Source organism: Mustela putorius, unplaced genomic scaffold, assembly GCF_011764305.1.
Source record: "Mustela putorius furo isolate JIRA1106 unplaced genomic scaffold, ASM1176430v1.1 tig00000596_pilon_pilon_pilon, whole genome shotgun sequence".
Lineage (NCBI taxonomy): Eukaryota > Metazoa > Chordata > Mammalia > Carnivora > Mustelidae > Mustela > Mustela putorius.
In genome coordinates this window covers 5435785-5458500 of record NW_025421428.1, presented here as the reverse complement: position 1 = coordinate 5458500, position 22716 = coordinate 5435785, and the positions used below count along the sequence as shown (strand labels likewise).

General features: G+C 39.0%; 1 protein-coding gene across 2 annotated transcripts in view; it reads left to right on the top strand.

Moving 5' to 3' along the window:
- LOC101675217 (spermatid perinuclear RNA binding protein) overlaps positions 1-22716 on the top strand; it is a 145415-nt gene that overhangs the window by 104506 nt on the left and 18193 nt on the right. For both annotated transcript variants that reach the window (XR_006607427.1, XM_045082365.1), the window contains exons 11-17: positions 4794-4886; positions 5303-5502; positions 10712-10870; positions 14581-14715; positions 14915-15055; positions 17907-18030; positions 22307-22351. Coding sequence is in view for 1 of the 2 variants with exons in the window: in XM_045082365.1 (XP_044938300.1) it covers positions 4794-4886; positions 5303-5502; positions 10712-10870; positions 14581-14715; positions 14915-15055; positions 17907-18030; positions 22307-22351 (897 nt within the window). In the remaining variant the exon portion in view is untranslated. The remainder of the gene's footprint in view (positions 1-4793; positions 4887-5302; positions 5503-10711; positions 10871-14580; positions 14716-14914; positions 15056-17906; positions 18031-22306; positions 22352-22716) is intronic.

The following is a 22716-nucleotide window of genomic DNA, read 5'->3' as shown; positions in this document are numbered from 1 at the left end:
AGGCTTTTTTTTTTTTTTTAAAGATTTATTCATTTGAAAGACAGATCACAAGTAGGCAGAGAGGCAGGCAGAGAGAGAGGAGGAAGCAGGCTCCCCCCTGTGCAGAGAGCCCTATGTGGGGCTCGATCCCAGGACCCTGAGATCATGACCTGAGCTGAAGGCAGAGGCTTTAACCCACTGAGCCACCCAGGCGCCCCCCCAGGAAGGCTTTTTGAATTTACTTACTTCTCATACTGGTAAGTGGAACTTAAGTATTTTGTAAAAGTTCCTTTAGTGAATTGGTGGTAGCTAGGTTGATCGTTACTGCTCCTCCTTGTCTTCTGTAATCGTCCCCTTCTTTTTTAGGCTACTCCAACCACTCAGTCCTTTATGGTATTTTTCAGTATGTTCCTATCTTAACACCTTTGTATTTGCTGTTTTCTTTGCCTGGGGTTCTTCCCCAAATTGCTGAATGGCTCACTCTGTTATTTTCAATAGGTCTTCATCAGAGGGTCACCGTATCAGTGATGAGCACCACGTACAAAATAGCAACACCTCCACCCCATCAAGTCTCATCTTTTTCTCCCATTTGCTGTCCATCGTATGACATGGAGTTAGTTTCCACCTCTGTGCCTAAACTCCAGGAGACATCGTTTTGTTCTGTTACATGTCCAGCACCTAAAATTGTCCTCAGTTAGGGGCATCTAAGTGGCTTAGTCAATTCAGTATCTGACTCTCAATTTTGACTCAGGTCATGAGGTCTGGGTCATGAGATCAAGCTCCCTTGTCAGGCTCTGCGCTGGGAGTGGAACTTGCTTAAGATTCTCTCTGCGCCCCCCCCTTCTTTAAAAAGGAAAAAAGAAAGGAAATGCTCAATTAATATTTATTGTTGAATGAATATAAGAATGAAATTATGATTAAAGCATGGGCTTCATAGGTGCTTGTGAGGATTAAATAAGTTAATCCATTTAAGTGACGACATTTACAGTTAAGGTATTAAGCACAGTGCCAGGCATATGGTAAGTTCATATATTATTTTTCTTTCTTTTTTTTTTTTTTTTTTAATTTACTTTAATTTTTTTTTCCAGTGTTCCAAAATGCATTGTTTATGCACCATATCCAATGCTCCATGCAATATATGCCCTCCTTAATATCCACCACCGGGCTTACCCGTACATACTATTTTTCAAAACTGTTGCCTCTCAAATGATCACTTCTCATTTCTAGACATTATAGAGACTGAAAACTTCTTGGCTTTTTGTAAAGCAAGCCTATTTTTTTGCTCACATTACTATTATGATTAACACCAGATTTTACAACCCTGGGGCTGGGATGGTAGAATGAAGCTTATTAATCTGTGGAACTCTCTTTATGTAACTGCAGGATTTAGAGAATAGATCTGTGTGTTTAAGCCAGTTTGTGATTTCCAGGCAATCAGGAAGCAGTTTTTAATGTAGCTTAATGAGTAAGAGTGATCGAATAGACATCATTCCTTTTTTAACTTTTATCTCATAAGAACTCCATTCTGGGAGACTGGCATGCTCACAGTTTTATGTAACAGAAGTGAAATATGATACTAAGCAGTTACAAGCAAATATTGTTCTTTTTTTTTTTTTTAATATTTTATTTATTTATTTGACAGAGAGAGAGAGAGAGAGAGAGATCACAAGTAGGCAGAGAGGCAGACAGAGAGGGGGAAGCAGGCTCCCCGCTGAGCAGAGAGCCCAACATGGGACTCGATCCCAGGACCCTGAGACCATGACCTGAGCCAAAGGCAGAGGCTTAAGCCACTGAGCCACCCAGGTGCCCCGCAAATATTGTTCTTATTGAGGAGAACATCAAGATTGATTGACCCTGAGTGATAAGTATTGACTCAAGCAAATGCTGGGTCAGTGTTTACCACAAGGGACAGTAAATCTTGATGATCAGAGAATATATAGTTAATCTCAGTATAATTACAGAGTTTCACTAGAAGTATCTGGAAATCTTGTGGAATGAATCTCTTGAGTATAACTTACCTTTTGGAAAAGTCCAGCAACGACCTTTTAAGTTGAAGACACAGAGTTCTTTAAAGTCCTTACACATACTGATGAGCTTTTCCTTGATTGTTTTGAACTTCGACAGCCAGGTTCCTCCCTTATGCCTGACAGTGGGATCAGCTAGCTGCTTTGTTCACGAAATTGGTAATCAGTTCAGTTAGTTTTCTTTTCCACACCCATTATATCATTTATAAGTCCTCATGTTAGTTTATGAAATAGAAGAGAAGGAGAAAGTATCTTTGATGTTCACCAAGTGTAGTGGAAATACATCTCTGTATTTGACGTAGGCAATGGCACAAGACTGCATGTCACACGGTTTCTTTCTTTTTGTTTTTTTTGACACTGTTTCTGATAACTTAGAAATTGTTTTAAAAGGTTGAGATGAGAGGAAAGTTGAAGATGGACTGTAAATAAAATCTTTTTTTTGAAGTTTTTATTTTAATTCTAGTTAGTTAATTTACAGTGTTATATTTTAGGTATAAAATATAATGATTCAGCAGTTCTATACATTACCCGGTACTTGTCATGGCAAGTGCACTCCTTAGTCCCCTTCATCCGTTTACTCAACCCTCACCCCACCTCCCTCTGTTAACCATCACTTTGTTCTCTATAATTAAGAGTCTGTTTCTTAATCTCTCTCTCTCTCTCTCTCCTTTTTCCCCTTTGCTCATTTGTTTTGTTTCTTAAATTCCATGTGTGAATGAAATCACATGGTGTTTGCTTTTTCTGACTGACTTATCGCTTAGCATTATACTTTCTAGCTCTACCCGTGTCATTGCAAATGACAAGATTTCATTCCTTTTTTTAATGACTGAATAATATTCCAGGGTGTGTGTGTATATAAAATAAAGAATGAGATATATACTGTATGTTTATCTTCACACACACACACACACACACACACCACATCTTTACCCATTCATCTGTTGGTGGACACTTGAGTTGCTTCCATGTCTTTTAGCTGTTGTGAATCGGGCTGCTGTAAACATCGGGGCGCTTCTATCCCTTTGAATTAGTGTTTCTGTATTCTTTGGGTAACCTGGTAGCATGATTGCTGGGTCAGAGAGTAGTTTTAGATTTATCACTTTTTGAAGAACCTCCATACTGTTTTCCGTGGCGGCTGCACGAGTTTGCCTTCCCACCAGTGGTGCAGAGGGTTCCTTTTTCTCCACATCCTCACCAACACTTGTTGTTTCTTGTGTTTTTTTATTTTAGCCATACTGTATGGTGGTAGCTCATCGTAGCTTTGATTTGCATTTCCCCAATGACTGGTGCTGTTGAGCATCTTTTCATGTGTTTGTTAGCCATCTGTATGTGTTCTTTGGAGAAATGCCTTCTGTCCACTGTTGGTTTTTGTTTTTTTGTTTTTTTATTTTTTAAGAGTAATCTCTAAACCCACTGTGGCGCTTGGACTCACAGCTCTGAGATTGAGTCACATGCTCCACGGACTGAACCAATCAGGCAGCCCTGTCCATTTTTAAATTGGATTGTTTGGTTTTTGAGTGTTGAATTTTGTTAATTCTTTATGTATTTTTCAATACTAACCCTTTATTGGATAGGTCATTTGCAAATATCTTCTCCCATTCCATAGGTTGCCTTTTCGTTTTGTTGTTTCTTTTGCTGTGCAGAAGCTTTTTATTTTAATGTAATCCCAGTAGTTCATTTTTGTTTTTGTTTCCCTTGTCTCAGAAGACATATCTAGGAGAAAGTTGCTGTGGCCAGTGTCAAAGAGGTTATTGTCTGTGTTCTCTTCTAGGGTTTTATGGTTTAAGGTCTCACATTTATGTCTTTAATCCATTTTGAATTTTGTTTTTATGTATCGTGTAAAAAAGTGGTCCAGTTTCTTTTTTTTGGTGTGGCTGTTCGGTTTTCCCAACACGATTTGTTGAAGAAACTGTCCTTTTCCCATTCTGTATTCTTTCCTGCTTTGTTGAAGATTAATTGAGCATATAGGTGTAGGTTTATTTCTGGGTTTTCTTTCAATTTTGTTCCATTGATCTGTGTGTTTATTTTTGTGCCAGTACCACATTACTTTGATTATGTAAATAAAATCTTGAGTAGGATTTGAGTAGGCAGACAAAAGGATGGTTTGTAGTATGAGAATTAGAGTCCCCAAAGAATAAGATGTTAATATGTGGGCTTAAAAATTTATACAAATAATAAATTACAGACATATCTGAAAAGACATAAATAAAAATAAGTCCTTTCCCCGAGATAACTGCCTTTAACATTTTGATATATATCTTTCTAGATTTTTTCCTGTTCATGCATATACAGGTGTAAAAAATCCAAAGATATTTGTGCAAATGTTTATCAGTACATGTGAATAAATAGGAAAATAAATACTGATATAAAGGGATAGTATTAAATTATTTCATAGAGATTCATTTAAGAATTTTTGCTATTATAGGGGCGCCTGGGTGGCTCAGTGGGTTAAGCTGCTGCCTTCGGCTCAGGTCATGAACTCTGAGTCCTGGGATCGAGCCCCGAATCGTGCTCTCTGCTCAGCAGGGAGCCTGCTTCCTCCTCTCTCTCTGCCTGCCTCTCTACCTGCTTGTGATCTCTCTCAATAAATCTCTCTCAAATAAATAAATAAAATCTTTTAAAAAAAAAAAGAATTTTTGCTATTATAAAATTATATATGTGGTAATTTATCAGTGAAAATACTGTGGTGTTTGTTTATTCCTAAGATTTTCCTTCCTGAACATATTAGCTACATTTGGCAGAGTAAGTACACACATTGTTTTGACTGATAATCTCTCATAATTTTTTTAGGTGCTGGGTCTTCAGCTCTGAAGAGGCCATTTGAAGATGGATTAGGGGATGATAAAGATCCCAATAAGAAGATGAAACGAAACTTACGGAAAAGTACATAAAACCTTTCTTCTTAGAGAACTGAAAAGATCTGTAGTCTCAGATAGAAAGATAAAAATTCCAAAGTGACAAATTTGATTTGAATTGGAGTTTTAAGACTATATCTTACCTGAGAGATTGATGATTAGATAACTTTATTTTCTTTTCAGGCTTCATTGCTTCAGATATATTAGTATTGACAAACGAAAATTGATGCTATAGTAGTTCATATCACGTGTACAATGAAATGTTAGTATAATTAACGTGATTTTACAATTACTTATGAAGTGAAAATAATTTATGTATGTGTTTTCAAATTCTTGTTTTTTAAAGCCTGGTGAGTTTGTAGTGGTCACTTAGAATCTACAGATGCAAAGATTAAAATCAAAATGGTTTAATTTCTTACCTTATTTTTGTTTTGTTTTAAACAGTTCTGGATAGTAAAGCAATAGACCTTATGAACGCACTAATGAGACTAAATCAGATCAGGCCTGGGCTTCAGTATAAGCTCTTGTCTCAGTCTGGCCCTGTCCACGCCCCAGTCTTCACAATGTCTGTAGATGTGGACGGTACAACATACGAAGCCTCAGGACCATCCAAGAAAACAGCAAAACTTCATGTAGCAGTGAAGGTACAGTATTGCTTTTATTTAGCAGGGTTTTGTTATCTTATGTTGTAAATAAGGTGCTTACTTTTCGAAAATAACAGAATTTTTAAAGATTTTAATGATAATGATTTGAAGATTTTTGTCACCTCTAGATTATAAAAAATTTTTTTGGTTATGAAATAATATGTATTGATTATATAGAATTTGGGAAATGCAGAGAAAAGTAAAGACAAAAACCATGGGGCAGATCATTAATATTTACATATAGGATGTTTGTTTAGGTTGAGCTGACAGTGTATATAATTTATCCTCTGATTTTTTTTTCATTTACTGTGACATCAGTGTTTTCTTATATTATTAGAATCTTCACAAATAATTTTTAATGGCTGTATGATTAACCTGATATGGATATACTATTATTTGTTTAGACATTTTACTATTTATTGAATATTTTGCTGTTTGCAGACTTTTCTGGTCGTAAATAAATTTAATTATTATCTTCATGCATTTGGTGCTTTTACTGTATTTCAGAGTATTTCTATAGGGAATGCAGTCCCGGATTAAACCAGCCAATCATGGTTGTTTATAGGTTTGTAGAAAGTCCCTAAATCCTGGAATTTTTAGTATACTTGCTCTCTTACAGACAGATATAGAAATGTCAAAGATCAATTTTAATTTAAGAAAAGTTCTGTTATGTAACAGTATAGCATAAGATAGAATTGGTCTGTTTTCATGATCATTCCATTTTATAAGGATTATTAACATAGATGTAAACATTATCCTAGATTCTAAGGATACAGTAGTGAATAAAACAAACCCCTTGGCCTTCTAGAGCCTGCATTCTAGTGTGGAAAGGATTGGAGACAGACAACAAATATACAAATGAATAAATGATAAGGCAGGTAGTAATAAGTGCACAGTGTAGGAAAATAATAACTAATCTGTAAACATATAAAACAACATACTCTTTATGTTGTGTCTTGTTTATAAAAGGGGCGCTTCAAGTATGATGAAATAGTATGAGTTTAAAATGAGGCAGAAAAAATGAATCCAGGAATAAAGCTAAAAATACAGTTCAATAACTTAGCTGTAATGTATGCTGAGACTGAGTCACAAATTCAAATCTCAGTTCTCTAGGATCTGACTCAAAAAGCTTGTGAAATATCCCTTCACAGTGGCATAAGAACAGACATAAGAATAGTTGATTATAAGAATCATAGTTGTTTTGGTGTAGAGATCAAGTGGGTTTTCTCCTTGAGTGGGTCTTCATAAAAGAGGATTGCAGTGACATCCTTTAACATCATATGTGATGCAGTGACAATTTGTGGGTTATTGCCTTTAATGTAAGCTGGTGGCCTCACATCAACTTGCAATTCAGTAAAATTTGGGAACTAAGAATAGCAGATTTTGTAATATGACAGGACTTAGATGCTATTTGTTCTCATAACTACTATTAACATTTTGGCATGTATTTTTTCCAAGCACCCCCACCTTTTTTAATCTGCAGTTCCAAAACCCAGAATGTGCTGAAAATGAAAAATAATTTCCGAGGTTTGATGAAAACTCACTTGATGGGAAAATCTGACCCGAATTGATGTAGAACGACCTTTAGTCTTCATTATTCCATTTAGTGTGAATATTTTATATGTTCCTTTGCACAAACATGGGATAGCATCTGAACTCAACTAGGGATTCAGAAAATATATAGTAAATATTTTGTATTAGCTTTCTAAACTCTGAAAAACTATGAATTCCCAAAACAGTCTGGCCCCAAGACTTTTAGATAAGGAGTGGTGGGACCTACGTAGTGTGTATACAAAATATATAATTAAAACAAATATTATTTTTGTTCATCTAAGAATATGAGTTTTTAAAATAGTTATCGCAAAGTTTGTTCTCCTTTTTAGTGATGGCCTGATGTTTATTTTCAATCTACTGTAATGTAACTGATGATTTTAGATTTAGATGCTTCCAGTTGGTGCTTTATATCTTTAAATTTAAACTAGTCTAATTATCCCTTAAGATATATTCTAGGAGCACCTGGCTGGCTCTATTGGTAGAACATGCGACTAGTGATCATGGGGTTGTGAGTTCAAGCCCCATGTTGGGTGTAGAGTTTACGTTAAAAAAACAAAAGAAACAATTAAGGATACATTCCAGAATGAAATTTCTAGATTAAAGGTCATATTTGAATGATCCATTAATTCACTAAAAAGGTATTGGGCTTTCTATTATATATAATATAATATATATATTATATATAATATATATATTTTATATATATATATACATACACACACACATATATGTCAGGCATATATGTATATTGCCAACTTGCCATTTATATACAAGTTTCAAGCTCTCTTTTACAAATGAATTTGAGAGTGTTTTATATCTAATATGTGTTTATCAAAGTAGATCCTGCTAGATAAAAATCCTTAGATTTCTTACTACTAAGTAAGCTTGGTAGGAATCTGTACCTGTCATGACAAATCACCCCGGAGAATCAAATGAAAACAAAATACGAAAAAGTGGTTCCTGTCATAGGAGCCTGGCCCGCCAGCTGCAGACACCCTGAAGTGATGGAGATCTGTTGCCAATCTTTGATTTCCTCTTCCAGTGTTTTTTTCCAATAGTCCCTCACAAAGAACATAATCAGCCATATTCCATGAAAAGAATCGTAGTCATTGTGGAGAAAAGGTCAGCTAGAAGAGGGCAGGGAGTGGAGGCTCTTTGGGAGAGGTTCCTGCAGCCCTCAGCTCTCCACCATCCAGGAACTCTAGGACTTTCTTTTGAGTGGAGAGCCATAGAGTACAGTTTGTTTTCATTTCACTTTTGTCCTGTAGTCTTTGAGGTTATCAGCTTTCCCAGCCTTAACCACCTTCTAGGGGGGAAAAAGAGGTATTGTTAACTGATTTCCCAGTCACCTTGTTTCCAGGAATAATCTTGTGATTTTTCAGCCCAATTGATTTATTAGATTTGATTTTTTCACCAGACACGTGAAGCTCACTTTATTCATGTATCAATTTGTTGACTTCAGTATTGATTCCAAGCAAACTTCGGTTTTAGAGGTCTGAGAACTCATTACTTTTATTATTATTTTTTAAAACGTTTGTAGCATATACTAGCTAATAATAGAAAAATGATGTAATTTGACATATTTTGTTAGTTGGTCAGTATTGCAAATACACTGTATCCCTTGAGATTATCCCATCAGTTTTATAAATTATAGTGTAGTGAAGTATGTTGCTACAATAACAAATAAATGAATATGATACGTGAGAAAAGCCCAGGGAGAAGTGGTGTTAAGTAAGTCACCTTAAACTAATTGTAACTCTCTATGTTAAATTTGGAAAAGCTGCATGTCTTTCATTTTTATTGGAATAAACAAATCAAATTTATTTGTGACTCTTGACTTTTAGCCTGTATTAGCTAGTGTTCATTCCAAACTGATAACTGTTCTTTCAGAGATGGGGTTTTGCAGGGAGAGCATATTTACAGGACTCATACAGTGGAGGTGTTTTCTTCATAAAATATTGATGAGGATAAGCCGAATGATATTGATATACTTAGTTTTATAGTACTACTGAGAACTTCTAAAACTTAAGATATTGAAAAGAGGTTCTTGGCTTTCTTCCAAGTGATTACAAAGAATTGACTTATGATTTGAAATGTTCAACAGAATGCCAGAGTTTCCTTATGAATTGGGTGAATTAATTTCAAATTCTCTTGGTTCAAAGTTCTACTTATGTCCGTTTTTTTACTAATGTACTATTTTATTTATATTGGCAGAATCCATTCTAGAAGATGCCATTGCATATGAAAGTTTTGGTTGCCTGGTCTCTCATTTGTGGGACTATCATAACTGTTTTTTGAGACACTAAGTATAGTTGGAATAGTAAAGAAATATGATATTGCTTTTATACTCTAGCATGTAAAACATTAGTCAAAAGCTGAAAACAAATACAGAGATGTTTAGGAACCTATCCATATGTTTTGATATAAACCTTTAAATTAGTAACTGACAGTGCAATATTAGCCTATTTGAAAGAGGCTTTTAAAAATGCTAGAATGTATTTTCTTGTAAACCTCTAAAAAGCTGTATAACCTGGCAGGAGATACTAAAAGCCATGCTTACATGTGTGTTTGCGCATGGGCACGTGCATGCTCCCAGACACACACACACACACACACACACACACACACACACAAACACTCTTCAGAAAACTTTATTTAAAAAAAATAAGAAATGCCAGGCATTAAATGGTAATATAAGAAGAATGGACATTAGGATGCCTGGGTGGCTCAAGTGGGGTAAGCCGCTGCCTTCAGCTCAGGTCATGATCTCAGGGTCCTGGGATTGAGCCCCGCATTGGGCTCTGCTCAGCAGGGAGCCTGCTTTCCCCTCTCTCTTTGCCTGCCTCTCTGTGTACTTGTGATCTCTCTCTCGCGCGCGCTCTCTGCCAAATAAATAAATAAATAAATCTTAAAAAAAAAAAAAGAAGAAGAAGAAGGATGGACATTGGAGGAAGCCATAATGTACCTAGGCCTTGAGGGGCAGGGTTGGAAATACAAGCCTAATATTGTTCCTGGTTCACCTAGTATAGCAAATAAATATCGAGACTGAATCCTTTCTTTCAAATATTGATTATGGTTTAAACTGAAAGCAAGGAGGTCAGTAGTAGAAAGCTTCAGATATTATATAATTAACAGGCAAACTGGTTCCAATATGAAGACTTCTTGATTCCCTTTCTGTGCTGATTTCCCCTTGTGGATCGAATCATAGAATTTAGAGGTCAGCTAATCAGTCTTCCTGCTTCCCAGATTGGAAAATTAAGGACCAGAGGAGAAATGCAGGATTAGACTGCCAGGTCTTTTCCTTTATAGTCCATTGTACGTTTTCATTATGTTATTTTACTTTTCCCCTCACCTCCTTGGTTGAAAGTGGCTATTCTGTTTCTCTATCCCCAGCCTTCAAATTAAATGACCCAGTAGTAGCCTCAGGTTTGCATTTCTTTAATCCTTTACTTAAACCTTATTACTCTGAGGATGTTTTCCCATTCTCTGTGGTGAACCTTCAGTAGGTAAACTTAGTTTACAAGGATTTGTAGGTTTAGCACCCCTCGCTCTTGCATTCAGATGTTATGGATTTGAAACTTATATTCAGTATTTCATCCCTTCTCTGTGGTTTCTGATGTTTGAGTAAAACTGAGTCTTACTGTAATTTGTACAGGTGTTACAAGCAATGGGATACCCAACGGGCTTTGACGCAGATATTGAATGTATGAGTTCCGATGAAAAATCAGATAATGAAGGCAAAAATGAAACAGTGTCTTCAAACTCAAGCAATAATACTGGAAATTCTACAACTGAAACCTCCAGTACCTTAGAGGTATATTTATATGTATTTTTTTCCTTAGAAAAAAATGGAGTGTATTTAGATTGTAGGAAATTAGAGATGTGGAAAAGTATAAAGAAGAAAATCAAAAGCATATATAGATGTATATATTTCCAGAGACAGCCATTATTAATATTTTGATTTATTTTTATCTAGCCTTTTTTTGGGGGGGGGCAGTCATGCAGTTTTACATCTTTTTTTTTTTTTCCACTTAACTTTAAAAAACCTGTTAACATAACTGTATAGTACACAACACATGAATGTATTTAACTAGCATTTTCCTTTTGCTGGCCATGGAAGTTCCTTCCAGTATTTATTTCACAGTTAAAATGTATCAACAGGGACGCCTGGGTGGCTCAGTTGGTTAAGCAGCTGCCTTCGGCTCAGGTCATGATCCCAGCGTCCTGGAATCAAGTCCCACATCGGGCTCCTTGCTCAGCAGGGAGCCTGCTTCTCCCTCTGCCTCTGCCTGCCATTCTGTCTGCCTGTGCTCACTCTCCCCCCCACCCAATAAATAAATCTTTTAAAAAAAAATGTATCAACAATAGCTAAACAGTGAAAAACCAGAAGGTCTAGCAGAGGGAATTTAGGATTATTTGAAGTTTGTGCCGAGCTCTGGGAGGCAGTGGGTCCTCATGGAGCCGATCTAGCCTTGAGGAAGGCATAGCCTGATCTAGGATGTTCCTCAGACTCTGAGTAAGTTCTAACAAATGAGCTTATTGCCACAGATAATAGAATGGGGCAGAAATCTAAGTACTGACTAGACGGCAGTTCTGGGAATTCGTGGAGCCCGTATTTACCGCATTCTGCTCTAAAGTAACAGCAAGAGGTTACATTAAATTAAAAAATTTTCTTTTTCATTTGTGGGAATGAGTATTTATCAAACGCTTAGTGGGCCATAATATTTTCAGTCTATAAACCTTTTGTAGTGCCTGCTACTGCCAGATGCTGCAGAAATTGCGTCCAGAGCCTTAAAACGTTCTCAGGCTGGAAGCACAACGGAGATCTCCATAACTAATTATAATGTAATGTGATAAGTACTGTGATGGCAAAGTGAACATAATAATGTAAAAATCTCAAAAGAAGAATTGATCAGGAAACCCAGACACTTGTAAATCAAAGGGAGTAAAATGTGAGTCAAGTTTGAGGTGATGTGTAGGATTTTGCTATGCGGAAAAGAGGTGGAAAGAAGGCATTTGGGGTCAAAGGAATAGGAGGTCTGATGACCTGAGACTGTGAAAGTACAGGTTTGAGAGGTGCCAGGTGGGCCAGTGTGTGGGGAAAGATGGAGGCTGAGGCCTATGGAAGCCTCGTCTGACTTTTTTTTTTTTTTTTAAAGATTTTATTTATTTATTTATTCAGAGAGAGTGATCACAAGTAGGCAGAGAGGCAGGCAGAGAGAGAGGGGGAAGCAGGCTCCCTGCTGAGCAGAGAGCCCAATGTGGGGCTCGATCCTGGACCCTGAGATCATGTCCTGAGCAGAAGGTAGAGGCTCAACCCACTGAGCCACCCAGATGCCCTCGTCTGACTTTTCATGGGATACTGTGGAGGAGCCCTGGCACCTGGCTTTTCAGGTGGCTTTTCACCAGTCATTCACAGGTGATAGTCACAGGCAGGGCAAGATATTTTTCTGGCAGTGTTACAAATACTTAGAGAAGAAAGAGCTCATTAATTATGAGCTGAGACTGTTAAGTTCAGGGGAATTAGGGAGAGAGAGAGAGCAGTGTAGGCGGCACTGATAGCAGCCACGTGCATGTCTGGTGCCTTTGGTAGGAATACATGTATGCTTCGTTTCTAGGTAATGTAGTAATGGCATGGAGGTTGGGGGAAAGAAACCCCTTATTCTTCATTTAAAATTAAAATATTAAAATGCAAATGTTTGTATGTCTTGACTCATTTTTATAAAAGTGATTTCAGATTTGGAAAGCAGAGAGTAATTACCATAGACCTAGTTTCACAAATTACTCATTACATTTTAAAGATGAAGACTAGAAATTTGCTTTGAAATTTAAAAAAATGTAGATTACAATAACTCTTCAAGAAGTGAGTTTTTTTTTTAATTGCAGAAGACCTAGGCATGTTTATTAAATTTGTCTTGCAAAGTTGTCCAGTGTTTCATTTCTTTTTCTACAGCATTAACCACTTATCAAATTAGCATTAGAATAGTTTAAGAGAATCTTGCTGTCCATTGGGTTTGTATACATAATAATTGTTTGGGACATTCATTTCTTTTTTTTTTTTTTTTTTTTTAAGATTTTATTTATTTATTTGAGGGCGAGAGAGATAGAGCATGGGCACGGGGAGAGGGGCAGAGGGAGAGGGAGACTTCCAGCTGAGCGGGGAGCTCCATCCCAGGACTCTGGGATCAGGACTAGAGCTGAAGGCAGCCACTTAACCACTGACTGAGCCACCCAGGTGCCCCTAGGGCATTCATTTCTTTGTACGACATTTCTTGAGCAATTGCTATGGTAGAATTAAAAACATGATCTCTGACCTTAAAAAGTGCTCAGTCTTTGGGTCTCTCCTTTCTCCAAATTATAGGTGCAGTATTTTGTGGTTTGTTTTTATTTTTGGTGCTGCACTCTCTCGTCATTTGAGGGAGGCTTCACACTCTCAGATGAATTCCTTTTTTTTTTTCCGTTACTGTAGTCTTAATCCTTCTTCTAGTCAGTTCTTTCTGCCACTCCTGTCATGACTTTTCTATAACACAAATCTAACCCTGAATTTTCTAGATTAAAGTCCCTCTGTGGCTTCCCATAATTCATACAAAGGCAAAGCTCATTTGCATGGCATGCAAAGTCCTTTATGAATTGGCACCATCAAGGGCATTTCTAGACAGGTCCTACCTTCCTGTGCTCACTCCTTTATACAGCCAAACTGTGCTTCTTGCCATTGCCCAAACAGATGTTCTTTTCTTCTGTTGGGCCTTTCCATGGCTGTTTCTTCTGTCAAGATTGCCCTTCTCCTTAGTTTCCACCTCTTTAAGGTTTAAGCTCAGATTTGAATGTCACTTCCAGGAAAACTATCCTGATTGCCCTAGAAAATGAGTGCTGCTTCTCTGTTTCCATAACATACATCTGTTCTATAAAATACACTGTTTTACAGTGATTATGTCTGTCCCTCCCACTATACTTTAGCTCCTTTGAGCAAGGAGTGACTGTTTTTATTCTTATTTTTAAATTTCAGAGTCCAGAGTCTGTAGCCTACTGTTTTTACCTTAGGTGCCCGTAAGTCTCTTTTGAGAGAACTGAGAGCTGTGTAGGAACATTTTCTTCCCATTTCCCAAACTGAGTTATTTCTTCATAACCCTCAAGATGAAAATCAGTGAATACTCAGGTGTCAGGTGAATCTCAACTGTTTGTCCACTTTGTTAGTCATTTAAAGTTTTATTCTTAGATCATGAACACCACGGAGCAGATCCTAGAGTACCATGTAATGGCGAGGCCACATTGCTCTTGAACAGTGTTGAGACCGCCCGGCTTTAGGGGCAGGCTGGCTGGATGACTGACTGCCATGTTTGTTGCTTACGGAGTTTCTATACCTTTAACGATATTTTGTCATTTTGTATGTAGAGGTGATCACATCCTAATCTATAAATGCTTTAAAGTGTAATTTTTGAGCCTCTTTTCAAGCAAAACATAGTATAATTATATCAATAAGAAATTTAATACTTTAAAATCTTACTTGGTTGAACCTCCTTTTAGGTCAGAACTCAGGGCCCTATCCTCACAGCAAGTGGCAAAAATCCTGTCATGGAGCTCAATGAAAAAAGAAGAGGTCTTAAGTATGAACTCATCTCGGAGACTGGTGGAAGCCATGACAAACGCTTTGTAATGGAGGTGTGTATCTGCATTCAAGCCCACCATGCTTTCCCTCACAGACATAGGCTGTCCTTGGTTATATGTAAAAAAGTTTGAGTCTGAGTTAATTCTTGTGGCACTATTTGACTTTTGGTGTTTCTGTGTTGTGGTACATTTAAATTAAAACTACACAGAGGAATTGCATGGGATAATTGCAGAGTGTTGTTCTTGATTTTAGGTAGAAGTAGATGGACAGAAATTCAGAGGTGCAGGTCCAAATAAGAAAGTGGCAAAGGCAAGTGCAGCTTTAGCTGCCCTGGAGAAGCTGTTTTCTGGACCCAATGCAGCAAATAATAAGAAAAAGAAGATTATCCCTCAGGTATGAGTTACCAAAATTAAATTTCCTTTTCTGTTCTTGGTGCCACTTTAGCTTTTCCTGAAGTTGTTTCTTTTTCTTGCATTTGGCCTTTTCTTTGGGTTTGGTTCTAGTAGACATGAGCTTGATTTGTGTGGACTCACTCTGCTCCCACCAGATTGTTACTTCCTGACTACTTTGGGTTTCTTTGGGTTAGATCATGAATACTGTAATATTCCCTGTTCTGTGGTCTTCATAGGCAAATTATATATTAAAAAGAAGGTATTAGCATTATTTGGGGCCTTCCGGTCACTCTTGGTCAGGTCGAGCCTTGAGGGATCTGGACTTGTAATGAGGTGTTAGCATCCTTTTAGGGAAATTGCCGAGAGTGTAGGGGCTCACTTTCATCAGAGTCTGAAGATGCACTTCCATTTCCTTTCCAGTTTTGTCCTTTTGCATTATTTATTTTGTGTTTTTCTTTGGAGGTGCCACAGTAAAACTTTGCCTGATACAGCTTCTGTTCATTCCTGACATGGACATGTCAGTCCTGATGAAGGCCCAGGACTGTAGAAAGTCTTTAGGAAAGATGGGCTCCTAATTACGTACTTTTGGACAACAGAGTCTTCATTCATTTATGCATTCAAAAATATTTTCTAGTCCTATACTATGTGCTTGATTATGAGGGCAAAAGAGATACATTGTTAAATATAAGATAGTTCTCTCCCCGGTGGAGAGTGCTGGGGCAGTAATGTCTGAATGGAGGATGTGGGGGAAACGAGTGGGTTAAAAATGTTTAGACTAATGGAGGAAGATTACTTAAGATTCTGAATGAAACTGTTTGTTTAGTTTCTTTTACATAAGCTGAGTGCAACTCTGGCTAGAGTTGATCTTGTTTTATAGATGAGGAAATGAGGCCTGAAGAGATGCAGACGCCGCCCTTAGGGCCACAGCTAACTGGTTCTTCTCCTTCCAAAGACCGTGGGCATTTTGTTGCGTATTATAGCCATCTTAGACATTTGTCTTGCCTTGTACTTATTGTAATAAACATTGCTTACATTCTAGGATTCAAAATATAACCAAGGATAACTTTTATTGAGATGAAATACAAATAAAGCGTTTAAATTGCCCTGATACACATTCGGAGAGAGAAGAATTGGTTTATTTCCCTAAAACCTTCCAGGAAATGTGCTAAATTAGTAGAAAGATAATTGTTGCCTTGTTTGTTTTAGTGTTTTTTACCATGAGTTACATCTTGTATTGGGTCAGTTAATGTTAGAGTTTAGAAAGTAAGTGCAAATACTTACTCGGTACTAGTTAAGTTTGGTTCTAGTAGACATGAGTTTGATTTGTGTGAAGTCACTCTGCTCCCACCAGATTGTTACTTCCTGACTACTTGGACTAAACTGTGTTTAAAAAAAAAAGTTTTCTACATGAGGTTCACCCATTTTTAGAAATTTTCCATACTAGAAGCTCTAAAACTCTTGTGTTCAATATGCTTGACAGCCAGGAGGCAGTCTATTTTGGATGTGTGGGTTGCATTTTCTCCCCCCAGCCAAACAGAAAAATGGCTGTTCCCTGTGCATGATCCATTTGACCTTGAAACTGTCTTCTCCCCAGTTATGCTGGTGGTAGAGGTGTTCTCATGAGAAATAAAAGATGATGGCTTTTCAGCACGAGATAAATGTGTATATGCTCTGAATGTTAAAGCTGTTCGGGATACTGTTGACTTTATTCCACTGGGAGCTCTGAGGCTCTGCACCTTGGTTATAGGAGGGAATTGTGGTCGTTTTTTGAGTTTTTGTTGTATCTTTTATTTTTTTTTTTTAAGATTTTGTTTATTTTTTTGACAGAGAGAGACAGACAATGAAAGAGGGAACACAAGCAAAGGGACAGTGGGAGAGGGAGAAGCAGGCTTCCCGCAGAGTGGGGAGCCCACTACGGGGCTCGATCCCAAGACCCTGGGATCATGACCTGAGCCGAAGGCAGACACTTCATGACTGAGCCACCCACATGCCCGTGTTGTGTCTTTATATTAAAAAAATAAATATAACATTTCATTGAAAACTAGGTGTTCTTGGTTTTCTTAAAATTTCAGTTTTGGAAAGGGATGTTTTAGCAGCCCTCTGTTCCGTTTATCCTTATCCAGTCTGCTTTTCAGAGTTTGCTGTTTTCTCAATGGCCTTTTCTCCTCTGAAGTAAAACAAAGAGGATATCATTATCCTCATTGTATAATTAGTGGTAGACTGATCGACATAGAGATTTAGGATTTTACCAGAGTCCCATGGCATTTTAGAGCAGGAGGGCACGTTAGAGGCGGTGTTTATCTAACGATTGGTACAGGTAAATACACATACGCACATACACGTAGAGCAGAAGATGTAGACACAAATCACATGACTTTTCCTGGAGTTTTCATTTTTGGTCTTCCTTCATAGTTCTGTTTTTTTTTAAACTCCACTCAGGTTCACAGATAATTCTTGGTGGTTGGTTGTGTAGTTTTTGTCTCTGGGAGGAGAATTCAGTGGATTTTAGACCTGGGTATCAAGTGTCTGTGATTACTTTAGTTAGGCCTGAAATACAACAGATGTAATTTGACTACTGAAATTTGTGTGTAGAAAATGAACTCTTTCTGAGTAACCCTTAAGTGAAAGGAGAAGTTATTTGCATACTTTTATGTGCCCGAATGTTCTTCAGAACAGCTCTGTAAAGTAGGTGTCATTTTTATTTTACAGATGATAAATTAAAGGTTCAAGGTCATAGATGACTCACTGACTCATCTACAGGCTCAGGTTTCTCATATAGGTTGTGCATTAGAGGGATGGTGGGATGTTAGTTCTTATTTCTCTCAGTAATGAAAATCTGTTATTTTTAACAGGCAAAGGGTGTTGTGAATACAGCTGTATCTGCAGCAGTCCAAGCTGTTCGGGGCAGAGGAAGAGGAACTCTAACAAGGGGAGCTTTTGTTGGGGCTACAGCTGCTCCTGGCTACATAGCTCCAGGTAGAGTATAGCCTGTAAGAGGTCTGCCTCCTCGTCGGGGCCAGACTTCGAAGAACAGCATGTATTTTCTTCTCCAGGGTTAACGCGATCCCTGGAAACATAACATAGGTGTAAGATGGGTGTGCATGGACATTCAGAAGAAGAGAAGCTACAGAATATCACAGAGTCCAGGTTTTCTCCTGGAATCTGCTCAGTGACTGGAGGCATCCTGGAGGGAGGTGACAGAGGAGGAATATTACATTTGGTTGAGGGGACGTATTTTGACAATGAGGAAGCTAATAAATACTCCGCAGATTGAGGAGTGCACACGTGCGAGCGGGGTGCGTTCAGCGGGAGGTGGAGGGTGGGAGGGTGTGACAGGAGAGGAAGAAGGCTGCGGAGAGACTCCCTCACTGGGGCGTCCCTAGCCGCAACAGCGTTTCTTGAACTCGGTGTGTGGGATCCAGCGAGGGTCTACAGAAGTGTAAAAAGAGAAAAAGGGAAACTTATTTATCCAGAGCTTACGGTACAACAGATACTTTGGCGTGTATGATTTCACTTACTTGTTTTCTAATCTTCACAGTGTTTCCTCAAGTAGAAGTGCTTTCCATTTCCTAGGTGAGGGAACTAAGGTTTAATGAGAGAAGGCAACTAGCTCGGTCTGAGACATAGCAACAGCAGAGCAGAGATTTGAATGTAGGTGTTTGCAGTTCTAGAGCTTATATTCTTTCCATTTCACCACATGGCTTGAGGGAGATGGGAAAAGATGCCCTCCTTCTGCCTGCTGTTCTGGTACTGACGTCCTGGCAGCAGTAGGCGTAGAGCTGTCTCATTCAAGTCAGGTCGTCTGCCCTATTGAACGTATGGAACTTTTCACTTAGCAGGTAGACTGCTTATAATTGTTGATCGGGACGAAATTCTTTGAAGGATTGGATCTTATCCCATCATTATTTTTTTATGTAACATTGCTAAGAAGTTCACTTAGATTGTGCATGTGTTTTCCTCTTCCTCCCTCCCTCCCTCCCTCTCTTTCTTTCTTTAAGAAAGAGAATAGGCTCTTCGGGAAGTTCTGTGGGTTATATGGTTTGGGGATTATACTGGTAGGAGTTGATCCCTCAAAGATGTGTCCTATAATGAATATATTTGCTCACTGAAGTAACATGTGCCTGCTTCGGGATTTTACTGTTGTGCAGCTTATGATCTTAAGGTGAGACAGGCTGATCATATAGTCCCAATGATCAACTGAGAAAGTTGTGATGAAGGACAAGGGTATGTTCTGTGAGAGAATTTAACAAGAGAAACTGGGTCTAGGCTTTGGGGCCTGAAGGCCTCCCCCAAAGAAGTGTCACCTGACCTGAGCTTTAGAGAAGGAGGCGGCATTAACCTGGAGAAGACTAGGCTGGACAAGTGTTGTACACAGAGGAAGCACACTGCTGGGCCAGGGAACTTGACGGGTGAGAAGGATTAGAGGAATGTCTTCTAGTGTGTGCTTTGGGTGGGGGCTGGTGAGGAGAGGAACGACAGGGACAGGGAGTGATTCGAGCTGAAGCTAGACACTCAGCCCAGTCCTAGAGGCCAAGGTGTGGGTTTTGGCCTTAGAATGCTAAGTGTAGTGGAAAGTCGTGAAGGGTTCTAAGGGGAGAGATGACAACATCAGACTTTCCTGTAAAGATCCTCGTCAGTAGTGTGAAGAATGGATTGTAGGTACAGAAGTAGATGTGAGAAGCCAAGTTAGAAGGTTCTGATAAACTCATAGCTCAGGCCAGAGACCGTGCAGGCATCCCCAGGTGTGCGGGGAAGCAGATGGGCGGCAAGAAGCGACCACATTAAGGACAGACTGAGAAGCACAATTAATGTAATGGATTATGGATTTCATGTGGAGAATGAAGACGAGGGAGGTTTCAAGGATTTCTCCCAGCTTTTTCAGCCAGAGGAACTGGGTCAGTGACTGTGCCGTGTAAGCAGAGGCGAATGCTGAAGGACGAGGAGGTGGGAGGGGGATGGCAGAGGAGGACGTTCAGCGTGGTGGGTTCTGTTGATAGGTCCCAAATTAAGACACTCTTCTGGGCATCTCACTGTTTCTACTGATAATGAATATTCTTTTGCCTCGTTCGATCATTATTTCAAGAAAGCAGCTTGTATTAATAATAGGCAAGTTATCGAGATGAACTTGCTTGCCTTTGATTACATGTTCCGCGGGGGCTTCCTCTGTCTGAGAGCACCGGCAGTCACCTGGTCATGGATGCTTACCTCCCAGCCATCATCTAGGGGCAGTCATTGGGAAAGGCTGTGTGTGTGTGTGTGTGTCTGCGTGTCTGCGCGCGTGGATGCTTGTCTATAGTAGCTTTTCTCTTTTGTCATCACATTGACCTCTGTGAAAGGCCTATCTCGTGAAGCTTTTAAAAATGAAGTTCTTTTGTAGCCCAGAGAAGATTCAGGTTAGGTCAATTAGATTATGAATAGGTTATATGCCATTTGCGGAGTGTATTCTGTGCAGCAGGGACTGTAGTAAGTATTTTTACATACATTATTTAATTACATTCCCCTGCCAACTCAGTTACAGAGTGGTGACATAGCAGGCACAAAGTCACCTTGCCTAGTGATAGTGAAGTCGGGGTTCAAACCATACAGCCTGATCAGTGACCAGCTTAGTGGTTGTAGTTTTCTCTCTCTTTAAGGAGGTTTTGGTTAAACCTTTAAAACTGTAACCTTAGTCATCCAGCTGGCTACGTTTTCCTGGAATAGATGTGATATGCAAACTTTTTAAAGTATTAATTTCTCTCTTGGCCTCAGTTCCTACTGCATATTTCCTGCTGCTTCTTTTAGCTGCATCGTATCCTCTTGAAATCTAGGGTTCAGGGAGCGCTAAAGACTCCAATGAAGACTAAAGACTAAGGCTACATTGTATTATGCCCAGTTTTATGTGACTTAAGTATAGACTAAAAAGTGAAAATTTCCATCTCTCAGGAAATGTTTCTCTTAGTCCCTGAAAGCAATTTACTTATTCAGCATACATTTGAGTGTTTTGCTTCAAGCAAGAGATTTGGGCCTGGGCATTTGAAGGTGACTAGCATGTGCCCTGCTGAATGCTTGGCAAGTCATATGGGGTAGGAACGAACGTTTGCATCCACACTGTGCGCTGTGACGCGAGCTGTGACACTGCGGAGAGAGGCGCAAAGGAGCAGACCGCAAACCCAGGAGACTTCGCAGAGGAGCTGATACTTGGTCCTGCTCTACAGGACGTGTTGCAGTTGGGCAGCTAGAGAAGAAGAAAAAAGTCCTTGCAAGCAGCAGAAAGGATTATAGGAAAAGGGCTTGTAATGTTAAAAAGGCTTGATTTGTTTTAGGTACAGTGTGAAGGGCCCATGTAGATTTCGTTCTGTTTTAGAACCCAATTTTCTCTAAAGTTTTACCCAAGCAAGTTAGTATTTATATTTTTAAAGTTGTTTTATTGGAAGATTAAACATTATGGCTTCTATTAGCACTGTATTTCTAATCCCTACAACACTAGAGAAAGTAGCTTAGAAGAGTTTTCATTTTACAGGCATGCAAAGGCAACTCAGAAATTACATGTTTAAGGACATATAAGAAACCAGTTCCAGAACAGATTGGCTCAAAAGCTTCACTGTTCTTCAGATGGATAATATGAGCCTTTCTCATAGGCACCAGAGGTTAATGTCAGTTTGGTCAATTTTACTGAGAGACTGAGCTGGGATCAGGAAGTCAGATACCAGGAGACATGGACCTTGTCCCTAAGCCCACAACCCGATCCACATGCCCGTTCAGCAGCACTTGAGGCCTCAGCCTGTCCTGTCACTATTTTCTGAAGAGACCTGGGAAGTTCTGCTTTCCAGCTTTAAAGAAATTGGTTAACTTGAGTGATTGTAAGTTCAGGGAGAGGAGACAACTTTGTTCAACAGATTATATTTAGTGAGTGGTTAGTATGTGCCAGACCTTCTGCTAAGTTGACGTAAAAAAAATGTCTAAGACTTGGTGTCTGTCACTCGAGTAGGGACACAGACAAGGAGTCGATAATTATAACACAGTGTCATAAGTGCAAAGAGAAAGACAGGGTATTCTGGTACGTCAGGAGAACCTTGTAGGTTATGGGGGAAAGCTTCCATGTTAAGCAGGAATGGAGGGTTTGGCCATTCTGGGAATAGTTCTCATTCAACCAACATCTGGAAGAAGTCCTCAGGGCGCAAGGTGCTGGGCCAGGCAGTACTGGTGAATGGGGCCAGTACCGATTGGTTGTCCTTTGCTCTGAACTGATCTGCTTTCTTCTTCTTTGCACTAGGCTATGGAGCACCGTATGGTTACAGCACAGCTGCCCCTGCCTATGGTATGTACGCCATCTTTCTTCTTTCTCCTCTTAGCAATGCTGTCACAGCAATCTAAAGCACAGTTTGTGTCCAGGGTTTCTTTAAATGAATCGGAGGATCTCAGACCTGTTCATTCTAGTGACCCAACTTAAATTCCCTTTGAAAACGCCACAACCTTGTGGTTCTTGGTTTGGTTGGAGTTGCTCTTCTCTCTGCTTTGCCTGATTGAAGGACTGCTTGTTCTAATTGCCTGTTTCTGACCATATTGAAATTAAATATTTTAAGTAGTTCTTCTTACAGCCAACTGATACTCCATTCAAAGGCTACTGAAGGGCCATACCCGGTTTCCAGCTTGACTGCTCGCCGGTTACATGGCTGCATTGAA